This window comes from Pteropus alecto, unplaced genomic scaffold (assembly GCF_000325575.1).
Source record: "Pteropus alecto unplaced genomic scaffold, ASM32557v1 scaffold114, whole genome shotgun sequence".
Taxonomy (NCBI): domain Eukaryota; kingdom Metazoa; phylum Chordata; class Mammalia; order Chiroptera; family Pteropodidae; genus Pteropus; species Pteropus alecto.
In genome coordinates this window covers 3866065-3882087 of record NW_006435793.1, presented here as the reverse complement: position 1 = coordinate 3882087, position 16023 = coordinate 3866065, and the positions used below count along the sequence as shown (strand labels likewise).

Here is a 16023-nt window from a genome sequence, read left to right as displayed (position 1 = left end):
CCTGAGTAGTGACACACGGAGTGAACAGGGTGCCACAGAGAGCCAGGTGCCCTGAGTTCTGGTCCTTCTCAGAGGACTTCAGAGATTGGGAAAGCACTTAACTCTCAGAGCCTGGTTTCTTCATCTATAAAAGGGGAAGGGACATTACTACTTTCCCTGCCTGCCATCCCAGAGTTGGGAAGTGACCACAGGTAGAAAAGTGCTTCATGAACTTTAAAGACTAGTCATATGTGAGTTCCCAATTCTGACTTTAAGAAATTTTACTCACCCAAGGGATCTGATTTTTAGCCCAGATATTAAATATTCTCCTTCTTTCTTTCTTCATTAAAAAAAGAAAGAAAAAGGAAGGAAGGAATGGAGGGAGGGAGGGAGAAAGGCTGTAGGGCTCAAAGAGATGTAATTTTTGTTAAAGAGAGAGGGAGAGGGAGAGGGAAGAGAGAAAGAAAAGAAAGAGAAAGAAAGAAAGAAAGAAAGAAAGAAAGAAAGAAAGAAAGAAAGAAAGAAAGAAAGAAAGAGAAAGAAAGAGAGAGAAAGAAAGACAGCCTGCCTTATTCCTGGGTGAAGTCAAAACACCTCTAAGTAAAACATATTCTACTACACTCTAATTACACAGCCCAGAGAGAGCATCTGACCCTGTTTTTACAATTTGGTGTCCAGAAGCCAGGTCTCCACTGCCCATCTGGTTAGTGAATGCTGGGCTTGTTAACAAGTGGATATCTTGGTCCCCAAATGCCCAGCCAAGGGTACTTCTGAGTCTGGTAAAGTGTCCCATTTAGGATTAAATCTTTTTAAAATGGGAAAATGGCAGGAATAGAAGAGCTATTGCCAGCTGTTCACACCCTAGTATGAAGCAGTGGCATTTATTTTGGAGGAAATGGCTACTTTAAAAAGAATGCTAAGACCACATTTCCTGTATTTTTTCCATAGAGCCATCTTACTCTAGTATGGCAGGGCTCAAAGGGACATGGGTAACATCCAGTCCAAATGTCATATTCACAGGTGAAGAGACCTAGGCCCAGTGAAGGGAAGGACCTGTCTAGGTCACATAGCAAGTTAGAAGTCAGGCAGAGGGAACCCCGGCCTCCCCCCGCCTCCGCCCCATCCTCCTATAACACACAGACAAATGAGGTAAGAGTCAGAGCTGACACATGCCTCGTTCAGCCCTTTAGAATTACGATTATGTCACAAAGTGATCTTCCCTGGGAGAGAGTAGTTAAAAAAAATTCTCACAGAGCGATTCATTTCAAAAGTATAAAAAAGCTACATGCAGTCTGTTTTCCCAGTGTTTTCCCTGCTAAAAACTACATCTGTGTATGAATCTAGTTTGCATCTAATTTTTAAAAACATACAAAAGGGTTAACCTACAAACACAGTTGTCCCAATTCTTCACAAAGCAAAATGATCCAAGGCTTGACTTTTCTGTCATCCTGTGATCAATGTTTTTAAGACCTATAAGAAAAGAGAAAAAAATTAGAGAAAAGAAGCCTGCTCTGTCACAGTCAACCATGTGTTAAATGGAGGGGGGTGGGAAATAAATGGTCTTTAACTTTAGATCTCTCCCTAGCAAGGAATAGTGTGGGTGAGAAGCAGAGGGGCCCTGTGGGGACCCAGAAGTACACGTATAACCAGTGAGTGGACATTTCAGGGATGCAGATTCCAGCTTAATATGAAGAAGAACTTCCAGCAGCTGGAAAATCCAAAGATGGTTGTCTTGTGGTAGTGAGCTCTGTATCTCTGGAGGTATGCAAGCAAGAGCTGGTCGATAGTGCATGTTATAGAGGGGACTCAAGAACTGGGCTGTGACCATTTCTCCAAAGTGGATATACAGATGGCTGACAGACATATGAAAAGATGCTCAACATCACTAATCATCAAAGAAATGCAAATTAAAACCACAATGAGATATCATTTCATACCTGTCAGAATGGCTATCATCAATGAATCAAAAAACAAGTGCTGGCGAAGATGTGGTAAAAAGTGAACCCTTGGGCAGTGTTGGTAGGATTGCAAATTGGTACAGCCACTATGGAAAACAGTTTGGAGGTTCCTCAAAAAGTTAAAAATAAAACTACCTTATGACCCAGCAATTCCACTTTGGGATATTTATCCAAAGAAAAACAAAACACTAATTCGAAAAGATATATGTACCCCTATGTTCACTGCCGCACTATTTACAATAACCAAGATATGGAAACAACCTAAGTGCCCATCGATAGACAATTGGATAAAGAAGATGTGGTACATGTATAAAATGGAATATTACTCAGCCATAAATAATGAAATCTTATCATTTGCAATGACATGGATGGACCTAGAGAATATTATGCTAAGTGAGATAAGTTAGAAAGAGGAGGAAAAATACCATATGATTTCACTTATATGTAGAACCTAAATTTAGAACAAAATAAACAAACAAAACAGAAACAGACTCATAGATACAGAGAACAAACGAGTGATGCCAGATAGGAGGGGTTAGGGGGCTGGGTGAAAAGATGAAGAGATTGAGAAATACAAAATACAAGACGGTCATGGGGATGTGAAGTACAGCATAGGGAATATAGTTAATAAAAAGGTAATAATTATGTATAATGCCAGATGGGTACTAGACTAATTGGGGGGAATCATTTCATAAATTATGTAAATGTCTAACCACTACGCTGTATACCTGAAACTAATAAAAAATATTATTGAAATTAACTTTAATTGAAAAATAAAAATAAAAATAAAAAAGAACTGCGCTATAGCAATGATCTTAAAATTTTATGGTTCTTTGTGGCTCCCTTTTGAAAACTCATTTATAATACACTATATTCATAGCCTGGCATCATTTGTTTTTTAAAAAAAGTACATACATATTTATACTTATATATATAAAAAATGAAATATATGTTAAAACATACATATACGTACATATATATGTACACACGTATAAATGTAAAGGACAAAAAGTTCTAATACTTGACTTTTTGTTACATATTTATAGAACACACACACATCAAACAAAACGTCAAGTATCAGGAGGGCAACTTTAAGTCACCTAACTGAATTTTTATTTGACGGTTTTACACGTTCTATTTTCCTCTCCATTTCTAGGAGCTCTTACTACTTGCACTCACCCACCCATCAACCCCTTAAGAAACCACAGCAAAGTCTTCCTTTACTTCCCCAGTTCTAAGTCACTTCTCTTGCCTCAAACTCACATATGCCCCACATTTCCTTAATATTGCATTCCTTGTGCTTTAATTACGTCCACTTTTCGGTTTTCTGTGCATTCCCTACAGATCTGATGTAAGGCCTGTACACAGGAGATGGCAGCTAAATACAGAATAATACGGATTACAACCACAGCAAAATCTCGCTTTTCATAAACTGTTCAACTTGTTTAATTTCTCCTGCTCTATTAAAAACTTGTCAGTGGGCCTTGGTGATGGTGCTTGTTTGCGACTATTCCTTCATCCCATCCTGTAAGAGGATCACGCCTCCCTGACCTTGGCCTCCTGTGAGAGAAGCAGACATCCCCCAACCCCAATAATGCTAATGCTGGGTATGGCCACGTGACTTGCTTTGCATAATGGACTTAAGCAGATGTGACATATACCACATCCAAGCAGAACATTCAAACTGGATTGTGTGCTTGGCCGTATTCCACATTGGAACTGCTCCTCCAGCTGGGTCTCCATGTGAGAAGACACATGGAATGGAGTCACAGCCAACCCACAGGACGCCTATGACATGGAACGAGAGCAAGAGATAAATGTTGGTGGTCATGAACCAGCGAGATTTGGGGGGTTGTTAAGCAGCAAAGTCTGGCTAATAAAGGGATTCGTTTCCTAAGTTCACAGCCCGCCTATTGGTGGGGGGAAGCTTCGGCCCCAACTCTCACCCAGGTGACCATGAGGACTGAGGGCCACCTGGCCTGGGGCAACACAGATTCTTTGCGGATGTGCTGCTAAGCAAGCACAATGTTAAGGACAGGGAGGCACAGCCTAGAGATGCCAGAGCTGCTGACAAGGAGGAACCTGGACACAGACAAATGAAGCTCACATTATCTCCTTTCCGGGCATCTTTTCACATGGGTGCTGTCACAGTGACAATGTCTGCCCTCTCAGTGCCCTCTCTAGGAGGATCTGTAGGAAATAGTCTGTTCAGTCTCAGAAACAGAAAGAATCGACTGGTCCTCTTCACCTATGAATGCGCATAATGTTCACAGCTCTTGACTTGCACGCTAGGTGGGAAGCCCAGAGTGATATGCCTGTAGAACATACTAGAGATTCTACTGGCTAACTGCAATATATTCCTTCTCTTGTTTTGCATTCCTCTAGTTTCCTTGATTTATGTATTTTTCTTCTTTTTTTATTACACATCTTATAAGCCATTTCAATCTCTTGTGACACAGGTGTATCAAGACTGAAAATGACAGAACATGTCCTTACTCCGTCACATGCGGTCATCTGCAGCTGGAAAGGTGGGTGTACTCAGATCGATAACTGTCACCGTGCCATAGGACAAGGCCTCCCCGACCGCGTTGGCCGAATGGCACTGGTATACTCCCTCGTCGTCCTTTCTCAGAGGGCTGATCTAGAAATAAAACAGGCACGTTTATACAGTGCTATATGGCACAGCAAAATCAATTCCTTATTTAGTCTTAATATGTCTGAACACTTATTTCTTTTCAAAATAAGCTAGAGTTCACTCTATTTCTCCTCTTGCTTTGGCTGCCAAGGAAGAATTCAATTTTCTTCTCAGTACCCTCTCCATCATGCCTCTCCATTTTAGTGTTTCCCCTGCATTCTTGCCTTTTACTGTGAGCTACCTGATGCTCTTATTGAAGGTGATAGGTATAGATTATAAAGAAAATGCTGCAAATGAACAAAAATCTACTGTACAAGTGCTCCCAATGGAGGAAGCCTTAACACCTGAGATAACTTTTTCTCCACATTTTCTTGTAATAAAGTAGGGAATGTTAGGGTCACCGTGCCCTCGGACGCTGTCCAGCCCAAAGCCCTCGTTTTACAATTGTGGACATCGAGGCTCAGAGTTGAAAAAGCCATGGGCTTGACTGCATTCTGAGTCTCTGAGCCGGGTGCAGAAGAGTCACCAAACCTCGCAGAGATGGGGTGCAGTGAGGAAGACACCCCCGGACGGCAGCCTGTTCTCCTGCCCCTGCAGAGCAGACCCACATCTGTTCTCTCCTCTCTTGCCTTCCCTTTTTACAGCAACCTCTATCAAGTGTGAGTCACTCTAGAAGCTGGCGAGGGTTTATGCATACCATCTCATTTCGATCTCAAATCGACTGTGGATGAAGGGGGAGCATCTTTATTCTCATGTTACAGGAAGCTCGCAGGTAAGTCACAGACTGTTACAGTCATAAGACCCTTGGATGCTGTCCAGTCCAAAGCCCTTTTTTACAATTGTGGACACTGAAACTCAGAGAGGAAGAATGCCTTGCCCAACATAGACCCGTCTCATCACTCCAGTGCCCCTTCAAACACATGGCATTCCCTCATCTTAGCAAAACTGCTGCAAGTGGCACAGAAGAGCCATGAAAGGACGTGAATGTGCCATCTTCCCTCCTCACCAGCCATGTGGTCTTGGGCAACTTACTAGTTTCCTATGGCTGCTGTAACAAATTGCCACACACTTAATGGCTTAAAACAACATACATTTATTATCTACGGCTCCTGAGATCAGAAGTCCGAATGGGTCTCGGTGGGCTAAAACCAAGGTGTCAGCAGGGCTGCCTTCTTTCTAGGGGCCCTAGGGGAAAATCCATTTCTTGCCTTTTCCAGTCTAGAGGCTGCCTGCATTCCTTGGCTTGTGGCCCCCTCTTCCATCTTCAAAGCCAGCAGAAGGGTCATATCTTTCTCACACTGCCATCTCTCTGGCTCTCTTTCTTCTGTCTCCCTCTTCCACATTTAAAGGACTCATGGTTACATTGGGCCCACACAGATGATCCAGGGTAACTTCCTTATTACAATCAGCTGATTATCAACCTTCATTCCATCTGCAACCCTAATTCCCTCTTGCCGTGTCACAGAACGTACCCGCAGGTTCTAGGTATTAGGTCATGGACATCTTTCCAGAGCCATAATTCTGCCTGCCAATGAAGATCGCTTACACTCACAGGAGTCATACTACCTACCCTGCTTTCCCCACACTTATTGTAGCATCCAATGAGAAATGGCTAAGCACAGTTCTGAAACATGTAATGTGTTATAGAAATATAAAGAGTGCTTTATAAGAGCCAGTCAATAATAGGCAGTAATCCTAAATAAATGAGATACTGACCAAAATCCAGGCTGTGGCCTCATGGTCAGAAGGGCCCCCTCGCACCTGGACAGCTATGTTGATGTGGTCCCCAGGCAGATCCTCCAGCACCTGGGTGCCCTCGGGGGACCGTGTGACCTAAAGAGGACAGGAAAACCAGGAGTGGTTTAGAAAAAGCATTTCTGGATATGAACCATCCCACAGACATCTTGCTGTCTTCATTATTCCACTGACTCAAAGGCCAAAACTCCTGTGTCTTTTATTCTTACTAAAATATCAGTCAATTTTAAAACCCAAACATCTGTACAGACAGCACACTCTGATGGACAGACAGCAAAGATGCGGACACCACGACTATCTTGCAGAAGCAGTTCAGAATTCCACGGCCCTTCTCAGGGCCGTTGAGACACAGGGACAACCTAGGCTGTGATCCACGCTAGTCTCTCAAAAACTAATCTGCAGGAAGATCTAATTTTGGAATATCATTGGGTCATCTTCTACCAGCTGTCTTTCTAAAAGCCAGATCCAGTGAAGTAGGCTCTAGCTTCACTCTAGCTGGTCTAAGCTAGATAAACAGCAGGACTTTCTAGACAGCTAAGCGGCCAAGGGAGCAAATGGCACAGGGAGGATGGCAACTCCTGTTCCCTGGGGAGAGCTTTAGGGTAAAAGTCTGAGGCATAAACCTGGAGGCACAGAAGTGGTGTATATAAGATATCCTTTTAAAATCCTCTGATCCACATGTAAAGATATATACACAAACATAATTAAAAAACATTTACATGATATAAGATATCCTTTTAAAATCCTCTGATCCACATATAAAGATATATACACAAACATGCTTAAAAAACATTTACGTGACTCTCTCTCTCTCTCTCTCTCTCTCTCTCACACACACACACACACACACACACACGCAGAGTTCTTGAATATAAATACCTTCTTCCACGTGATGACTGGGGGAGGCACAGCCCTCACCTCACAGGACAGGTACACCTGTGCCCCGGTGATGTTGTGAACACCCCGGGGTGGAATGACGACCACAGGAGCTGGGAGAAGGGAACACAACTTTACTCCTCTGCCAGGTCCCGAGCACCCCACTTCTGGGGTGCAGAGCCTGCTGGGATAGTCTAACGTGAGGGGAGCAGTGGCGGACGAAATCTCTCCACACAGAAAAAACGGACTCTCAGGCAGGGAATCGTGGAAGAGAGTTTGCCTTAGACCTGCTTGTTTCCTCACCCACCACTTTTGTCCTACCAACAGGACAGCGGGGGTCCGGAGAGGAAAGGCGACTTCCCAAAGTCACCCAAGACGTCAGTGGCAGAGCTCCTGTCTCGTCACACTCCCTTCCAGGGCCCCCCGGCTGCCATCTGCTTTCAGCTCAACTACACAACAGGGTGGCAGGATCCGGGAGGGGCTGGTGTCACTTCACTGACAGCAGAGTCTTCTAACAGATGGGCTTTTCTCCTTTCACAGGGAGGGAGGGTGTTTCAAAGAATAATGCCATGTAGGACAGCTGCAGCCCCCCTGGAGCTGAGACTCCCTGCAGTCCGTTCAAGATGCCCATTTGCATATCATAGTCCCTATTCAGGCCTCCCCCTCCCCACACACCTTCCCGTGGGGTGGGAGGCAAAGCTTTGCACCTGGAAGCCATGGAGAGACTGGGAATCAGGCAATGTGGATCTAGGCTGCCAGAACATTACGGCAAGGAGAGAAGGGTGTGGGCTGGCTACATGGGACCAGAAAGCATGTAGGAATCTGAGTAAGAAATTCTTAGCTGTTACCCCACACTCTGCCCTCCTCCCTGTGCCTGGCATCTGCTCTGTTCTAAAAGAATCAAGTCCATTGGCCTCAGCCTTCAGGCCCTCCATCCGGCCCCTCAGTGTACCTGCCTTTGTATAGAATGTACTCCCCAGCTCCACAGATGGATGGCTTCCCATCCTGTAGGGCTTAGAGGGAATGTGCCTAGGCTAGGAGCAGAGGGTCTGCACCTCTTTGACTGGCTGAATCATAGCCTGCCTTGCAGGCCAGGTGCTTCCATTTGGTCTCACCTGCACAAGAAGGCATGCTCGGCCCTACAGTGTCTTGGGCAAGGTGCAACGTGGAGCCCTGAGGAAAATGCTCTCTACTCGGTTTTGCTTGTCTGTAAGATGCTCCACAGGGCTATTGAACTGATCTAACCATGTGATGAGTGTAGAAGTGATGGTTTAAGTTAACATGACATGCAAGTAGGGGTCAGGAGCAGGTCTGGTAAACATATGACTGAATGAAGAAACACACGACAAATAAAAGAGCAAACACATCCATTCTCAGGCCATCCAACTGCAGAGTCTGTGGACTTCTGGGACTTTGCCTGGTGACCCAAGGGCAGCCTTTCAGGCCAGGCTTGGAGGGGAAAAGGAGAACAAAATGAGGGAGACAGGAGGCCAAAGGAAGAGGGGAGAGAGAGAAGAATGAAAGGGTGTAGAAATTAAACTGGTCTCGTCCTTCGGACAGACTGGGAAGCAGACCTTGTCCAGCCAGTGCCAAAAATCTCTGGAAAATTGTGTTATGGCCACAGAGTCTCAAATCGGAGGGATACAACTCCCCAAGATCCTGTGCCTGATTATCTGTGATGTGCTCATCTAGCCTCCACGGGCATTGCTCTAGTGACAGAGAGCTCACCACCTGTGCGGCCAGGCCCTTCCATCCTTGGAGGGCTCGGCTGGTAAGAAAGCCTGTCTTCACCTGGAGCTAAAATCTGCCTCCCTGTAACTCCCACCTATTGATCCCAGCCCTATAGCCACCTGGGTACCCTAAGGGCCTCCAGTGAGTTGAATACGGACACTGCCTTCCTCCTCACCAGGCTGCTTTCTTTGCCCTCAGCCTGATCAGCCCACTCCTTTGGTTGTGCCCATTTCGTTGCCCTTCAAACACCAAACCCCTACCACATCCCTGAGTATAGTCAAAGTCCCCCCAGTGAACCAAGGTCCTAAGCTTCTAACACTGCCCGATGCGCCCCAGCCACCTGCCCGGCTGCCACAAAGAACCACAACACCCCTGCTCTCTGGCAGGAGCCCCGTCTGTACAGGTGACAAAGAAAGTCTGATTTATTCACATCCTTCTGCCAGCACTGCCTCCTCTGGAGCCCAAAGCAGTCCCCGAATGGCTCACTGTGGGAACAATCAGAACAGCATCTTAATTCTGGCATCCGAAGCCTTCAATGGATTTCAAAAGGACACTCAATTAACGTGTTTTACTTTCGTTCACGTAAAGTCATAAATTTTAAATGAGATTTCATCAATCCCTTTCAGGCCTAAATGAATAAACCAGTAAATCACATTTCACCTTTCTTCACATTTCCATCTCCCTCTCTTCCCTCAGCTACAACTAAGAAAGACTATTTTGGAAATACCGTGTTCGCCACTGACTTTGTGGCAGAAAATACCATTTCCTTTACAAAAGAGCCCCCTGCTTTTGATGATAAAGTGACATTGGAATTTTTAATTTTTAAATGTGCATCACTCTTTCTGGTATTCGGTTCTAAGTTTTGACAAATGCATCGAGTCGTGAAACCACTGCCATAGCCAAGATATAGAACAGTTCAGTTATCTTGAAAAATTCCCTAATGTGTCTCTTTGTCATAGTAATCTGTTTTTAATTTTAACACGTCTGGTTTTAAATTGAAAATATCTTTATCCCTATCAGCTCTTTACAATCCGTCATCATCATCGTAGTAGTAACAGCGGTAATAACGCCACGGGCTGACACCGAGAGCCTGCTGTGTGCCAGGCACTCCTCTTCGGCTTAAGCAGATTATCAACCCATTTGATTTTTCTGGCAGTCTCGCCAGCTGCCTGCTGGGGAAGCTAGCCAGGGCCACCCAGCCCTAAATGGTGGGACAAGGCTATGCATGAGCCCAGGGACCAGGCTCTGAGCTCTGTCCTCAGTACCTCACCTTCTCCTTACATGACACTTCCGCATACACTACTCTTTCGTGCTCACACCAGCCCTGCATTTATCCCCATTTTACAAAAGAGAAAACCAAGGTTCAGAAAGGTAACATGCTTGGAGGAGTGGGGACTCAAACCCAGGCACCCCAAGTCCATTAACTTCACACGAATTTTTTAAAGGAAGCATTTGTTATTCTGTATGGACTCCATTCTAGCACAAGAAAGAATTCCTTAGGGATTGTATCGGGGGTCCCCAAGGCAACCCCAAGTTCAATGATTTGCCAGGAGGACCACGGGACTCAGTTTTACTCACAGCTATGTTTTATTACAGTGAAAGGAGACGAAGCAAACCAGCAAAGGGAAAAAGCTCAAGGGGCAAAGACAGGGGAAACCAGGTGCACGCCTCCAAGAGCCTCTCCCAGCAAGTCACACAGGGCTTGCTTAATTCCTCAGCAGTGAATCGTAACAACACGTGCAAAATGCCATCTACCAGGGAAACTCACTGAGATTCAGTGCCTGATGGTTTTTATTGGGGGCCAGTCACCAAGGCACCCTCTGCCCACTACATACCCGAACTCCAGTCTCCCAGAAGGAAAGCAGGTGTGCAGCTATCTTTCGTACAATTCAGGTGCAGTGAGCCACCCTCAGCCCACCCTCTGGGCATGGCGGGGGGGCCTCCCGAAATCCCAGTTCCCAGACACCAGCTAATGGCCAACCCCGCCAGCAGGCCTGTCTAAGGATACCCTGCTATGCTGACTCTTTTCAGTCCAGAAATGAAACCCCCCAGGCATCATCCCAAGGGAACAGATCTCATGAAGATATCATTAAGTGAGTGATGTATCTTTAACACTAACGGGGCATTCCCAGTCCTACTGTCCCCACGGGGTCATTCGAGGGCAGCACTGGGGTGCTCAATGACTACCACAAGCAGGTTCAAATTCTGTCTCTGCCACACCCCAGAGCTGTGACTTGGCTTCAGTTTCTTCTTCTTTAAGATGGGTATGGGAATCCATTCTCCCTTCCTTTTCTTTCCCATAGGCTGTTGTGAGGAACAGTTACCAGACTCCCTGCAAACTGCAAAAGGCTTCCATGGAGAAACCTGAGGACTCAGCAGGTTGGGCTGTGCTACCTCAAGGGTAGTTTCCTCAAAGATGCTTTGCTTGCGTGAGACCCTCTATTGGCTTCTGATGAGTGGGCCTACCAGCAGGCCCTACCTGGAGGTTCCAGAAGCCCCGGCCCACAGCCCTTCCTCGGGCAAGCCCAGGGCACAGCCTCTCGCTCTACTGTCGCCAGAGCTGCCTCTCTCTTGGAAGAGCCAGGGCTTTCCTTTCTAACTGCCTTTGATGAGTCATGTGGCTTTCAAGAGGGGGAGCATGGTGCCTGGTCAGTCTAGTCTGTGAATATGCCAGCTTTGTCTCTCTAGCCTTTCCTTGCTCAATACTTGTTTCCTTCTCCTCGTGCCAGCGACAGCCCTGTAAATGCTGGGATGGCACAGATCCACTCATCAAATAACACAGAATAGTCACTCAGGTGTGCCCCAATAAAGGCAGCATTGTGGGTGGGCAAAATGGTACCCAAGGAAACCCAAAGGCCCAGGAGTCTGGTCACCAAACACAGGAGCTTGGGCAATTTGCTAACCATTTCCTCCTCACCTACAAATTAAGATGATGATTTCCGCCCATGTCCTCTAGGGTGAAGGGAAAGAATGGATGTGACTGTGGATTTGTACAAATGAAAGGGACTGATATTATTATTATAGCATGTGGTCGCCTGTCCCCCCATCATGTCAACTAAGTATGTCCTTGATGGCTGGCATGAAAGATCTCCCCAAATGCCTCTGAGATTTCTTTAAAAGTTAATGGTGCTAAGGAAAGAAAGAATATCAAAAGTCATCCCCCAGGACCCCATCTGCCTAGAGGAAAAAGCACACAACCAAAGAATTTCATGATCAACGCAGTGAACAACCCTGATAATTTATGCTAATAGTCACGTTGGCATGTGGAATGAGGAACAGCTTAATCCTGCTCCCCGCTGCCTCCGCCTCAAACCCTTCCCTCAGCATGAAAGGCTTTTGAGCACACGGACCCCCTTCTTTGTCCCTCTCACAAAGTGGTATTCGCTGCCTCTCCTGGTTACCTGGTAACACATGCCTCACAAAGACTGAGATTTCTAAGTGGAGCTGGAATTTCAGCCGAGGTGAATTTTCTAAGATTCAGGATCTCAGGAGCCGACTGAAGCTTCGGGGGCTCAGTGTCCTGGTGGACATTGGCACAGGACCCTGTTCCTACCTAATTCAGAACACGACATCAGCCTGCTGTGTGCAGGATGCCACTCTCTCCCAATGTCAGCAAATGGTCAGGGTGCACATGTGGCACAACAGCCTTTTAATGACAGCAATAACAACATAAGAACAACCGTAATTTCATGCCACCTTACAGCTGAGAAATGGAACCAATAATTTAGTACAGAATGAAGCTTCACTCATTAGCCTGGCATGCAAGGCTTGCAATGACCCTGCCCTAAACTACCAGGGGCCTCATCCTCTCCCCCAACCATCCCACTGGGTAGCTGCCCAGCAGGCCCACGATTCACATTCGACTCAGGACCTCCTACCTCCGTGCTTTGGTTCATGATGTGCCTCTCCATCCCCACCCCTTTTCAACCAGAAATTTTCTACCCATCCTTCAAGGCTCCTCTCAGATGCTTCCCCTTCCATGAATGTATGCCTGTTCCTCTCGGGAGCCATCACCCAGTGCTAAAAAGAGGAACCAGCAACAAACCTTGGGGGGAAAATTAGGAAGGTGGATCTAGACTGAGAAACCCTCATGACTCAAATGTAGCCAATTCATGGCACCTTTCTTCTTAGGTTCCCCAGGTTGCCGGCGGGCCTTACCTGAAAAGAGCAAGGAAAACCCAGGCTTGAGCCCCACCTCAGCTGGGAAGTAGCTGTGTAGCTCCAGGGAATTCCCTTCTGCGAGCCTGTTTTCCCTTCTATTAAATGGGAGTGAGACCTGGCCAGGATAGTTGTGAAAACCGAGTAAGAAGATGGGATGCGAATGCCACCCAACAGTAAAGAATATCATATGTGGGAACATAGTAGGTCTTCAATAAGTGTGTGTTGATCAGAGGAATACTCTCATTATTAGGCATTTTGGGGCGTTTCAGGACATAGGAGGAATGGTAAGTGTTTAAGCCTGAAATTGTTCCTAAATGCCCCGCAGAGGCATGTATAAGAACACCTCCCACACTGTGCAGAACCTAATATATGTTTACAGAGGCCTCATTCTATTAAAGTCAGGAGCTCGCATATTGAAGGAGTAGATGAGGAGCTGAGGAGGGGTGATTTTATTACCAATATTGAAGCAGAACAGCTGCTGCTCTGTCTCAGTCTGCTTCCCATCAACTGGGGTCCCCAGGGGCATTGTTAAAAAGTGCTCCTGCTGTGTCCTCTGAATAGAGGATGGCTTTAGGGCAGCACAGTGAAGTGCTGCCTTTGCCTTCGCTAGCTAGGAAAGAACCCGCTATCCATACCTTCATGCTTCATGGGGACACTAGGGCGGTGGGGGCACACAACATTTCAGGACAAAAAGTGATAGGAAAATAGTGCCTGGTCTGTGATGGATGACACAATTTCAGGTGGGGAAGAAGTAAATTCTGGGGAAACCTGGAGCCTGTCACTAATGGGATCATTAAAAGCAGCTTCTGAATTGCCTCCATTTGGTCCCATGGACGTCTTTACGCCTGAGGCCTGTGCCTGAGGTAGGCCTCAGATCCCATAGATCAGAGTGGAGGGGCTGTCACATTTACTTGTCATTTGGTAATTTTCAATGAATTAGGGGTATGGGGTTTCCATCTGCCATCTGGCCTCACTCTGGTAACTATGGCAACCACCACCTGCCTGACTTAACACTATCAAGTCCTGAAAGAGCACTGAACAGGGTGTTGGGGACCTGGGAGCTGGTCAGGCTTTACTGGTCACCCTGGCTGAGTCCCCTGCCCCATCCCCCCGAGTCTCAGTCTCCTCCGCATAATAGTAGATTTGGTCTAAATATCTTCAAGGCATCTCTCTCTTAGGAAGAGAACACCACTCCAGGGAGAAATCACCTGAGATCATCCACACGGTTTAGATTCTGGGAACCTACCTGGTCAGCATTTATGTCTCCTGCATGTGGAGTGAAAGTTACCTGTCTGGAGACAAAGAGAACTGCCTGTGAATTAACTGCTGAGGAAAGCAGATTGTAAAAAACAGGGACAGGAACTAGAAGAAGGAAGGAGACAAGACTGTTTAAGTGCCACAGAGCAGAAACAAAGGTTGGAAGTGGAAGGGACCTCCACAGTAGCTTCCCAGGGGCTGATGTGGCCCAGAGAGGGGAAGGGGTCAGCCCAAGGTTGCTCAGGGAAGCACAGAGCTCGCTCCTCCATGGGAGTCCCTATCAGGAACAGCCAACAGTGATTTTTCCTGTGCTCAACAGACCGCACGCTGTTTTAGTGTTTCTGCGACAGGAGCCTTCCTTCCCCATCTCCAACAACCCGTTGGGTCTCTTGGACCTACATCTACCTGGAATGCTTGAGGGGAAATAATATTAGAAAGTTCCCAATGCCTGTTAAGGCCTACCCTCACCCCCAATTCTTCCTTGCTGGAGCTGAATCATTACACTGACAGGTATTTAGGTCCGGACTGGTCCCCAAGCACGAGCCAGAACCCCCATACAGGCTCCTTGGGACTCCCCAGCCACCAGCTCACTCACCCTAGACTCTCCACAGCCGTCCCCGGGCAGCACAGACAGGGGCAGTTCTACAAAACCTAGTGGGTTGGCAGGTGCTTTGCTGGGCACCCTTAATGTTTTGGTTTATTTTTGTTTGATTTTTAAAAATTATATACACCCATAGATGACTTTACTGTGATGTTAATAAAGCTTAAGTTTCTAGGTCCCCAGCAATGATTAATTTTGGATCCCTTTACTTAAAGTGGGACCCTGCACATTGTATAAGCCTTAGCTCCACAAAACCCGGGTCTGCCCCTGAGGGCATCATAATCTCTTCAAAGCGCAGGGCTCCAAGGGTCTTACCTGTCCTAAGTGGGAGCTCCCTCAGGACCCTGCAGGAGGGCCGTAGCCCTGGTGTTCAGCCAGTGACTACTGAGTCTTGGTGTGGAGCTCCTCCTCGAGTATGTTCACTTTCCCTCTCTCTCCATTCAAACAATCTAACCCCCGACCAGGCCTGGTTCTGGACCTCAGGGACTTGAACTCAGTGGGGCCCGTCTCTCCCAAACTCCCAGTCTCATGGAGGCAAACATGTCAGGCCTGCAAATAACGCCATCAGCAAGCACTTAAGTACCAAGAGTCAGCAGGCTCACCAAATTCCGACCGGCTCGGTGGCTAGGGTCTCCAAGAGCCTGGTAAGGAAGGGTGCAGGATGTGGGTTCCTGCTCCAGTCTCCTTGAGCCCCCTGCCAGATAAGGAAAACTGCTCCCAAAGAGAAAACTGAGGCCCAGGCAGCACTGTCCAACGAGGTCCAGGGGAGATCCTTCGCCCCACACCCCAGAAGATTGGGGTGCCTCGTTTTCCACCCGTCTCACCTTCTCCACTGCGGGGCGGAAGCTAGACTCACCAAATTCACAGGGGCCGTCGCGTGCCTTGTGCAGGTGGCCTAGGTGCGCGCGGGGCGAGTACCGGGCGCGCAGGCGCAGGGCGCAGACACTGGGGTAGGAGCGTTTTGCCGCAGACGGCGCCGCGCTGCGCACACACGCACAGCCCGGTGCCTTCGGGCGCTGCCTCAGAGGCGCGGCTCGCGCACACCAGCCCGGGGCCACAGCGCGCGCCAG

The 16023-nt window shown here is 47.2% G+C and overlaps 1 protein-coding gene across 1 annotated transcript; it reads right to left on the bottom strand.

The window, feature by feature from the left end:
• Window positions 1-461: 461 nt before the first annotated feature.
• On the bottom strand, window positions 462-16015 carry IGFBPL1 (insulin like growth factor binding protein like 1; the record flags this gene model as incomplete). The annotated part of the gene is given in 6 exon segments (XM_006927120.3): window positions 462-1449; window positions 4434-4578; window positions 6289-6405; window positions 7207-7316; window positions 15810-15913; window positions 15915-16015. Coding segments are annotated over 5 exon segments (573 nt in total), but the record flags the coding sequence as incomplete, so codon positions are not given.
• Between the last annotated feature and the right edge of the window lie 8 nt (window positions 16016-16023).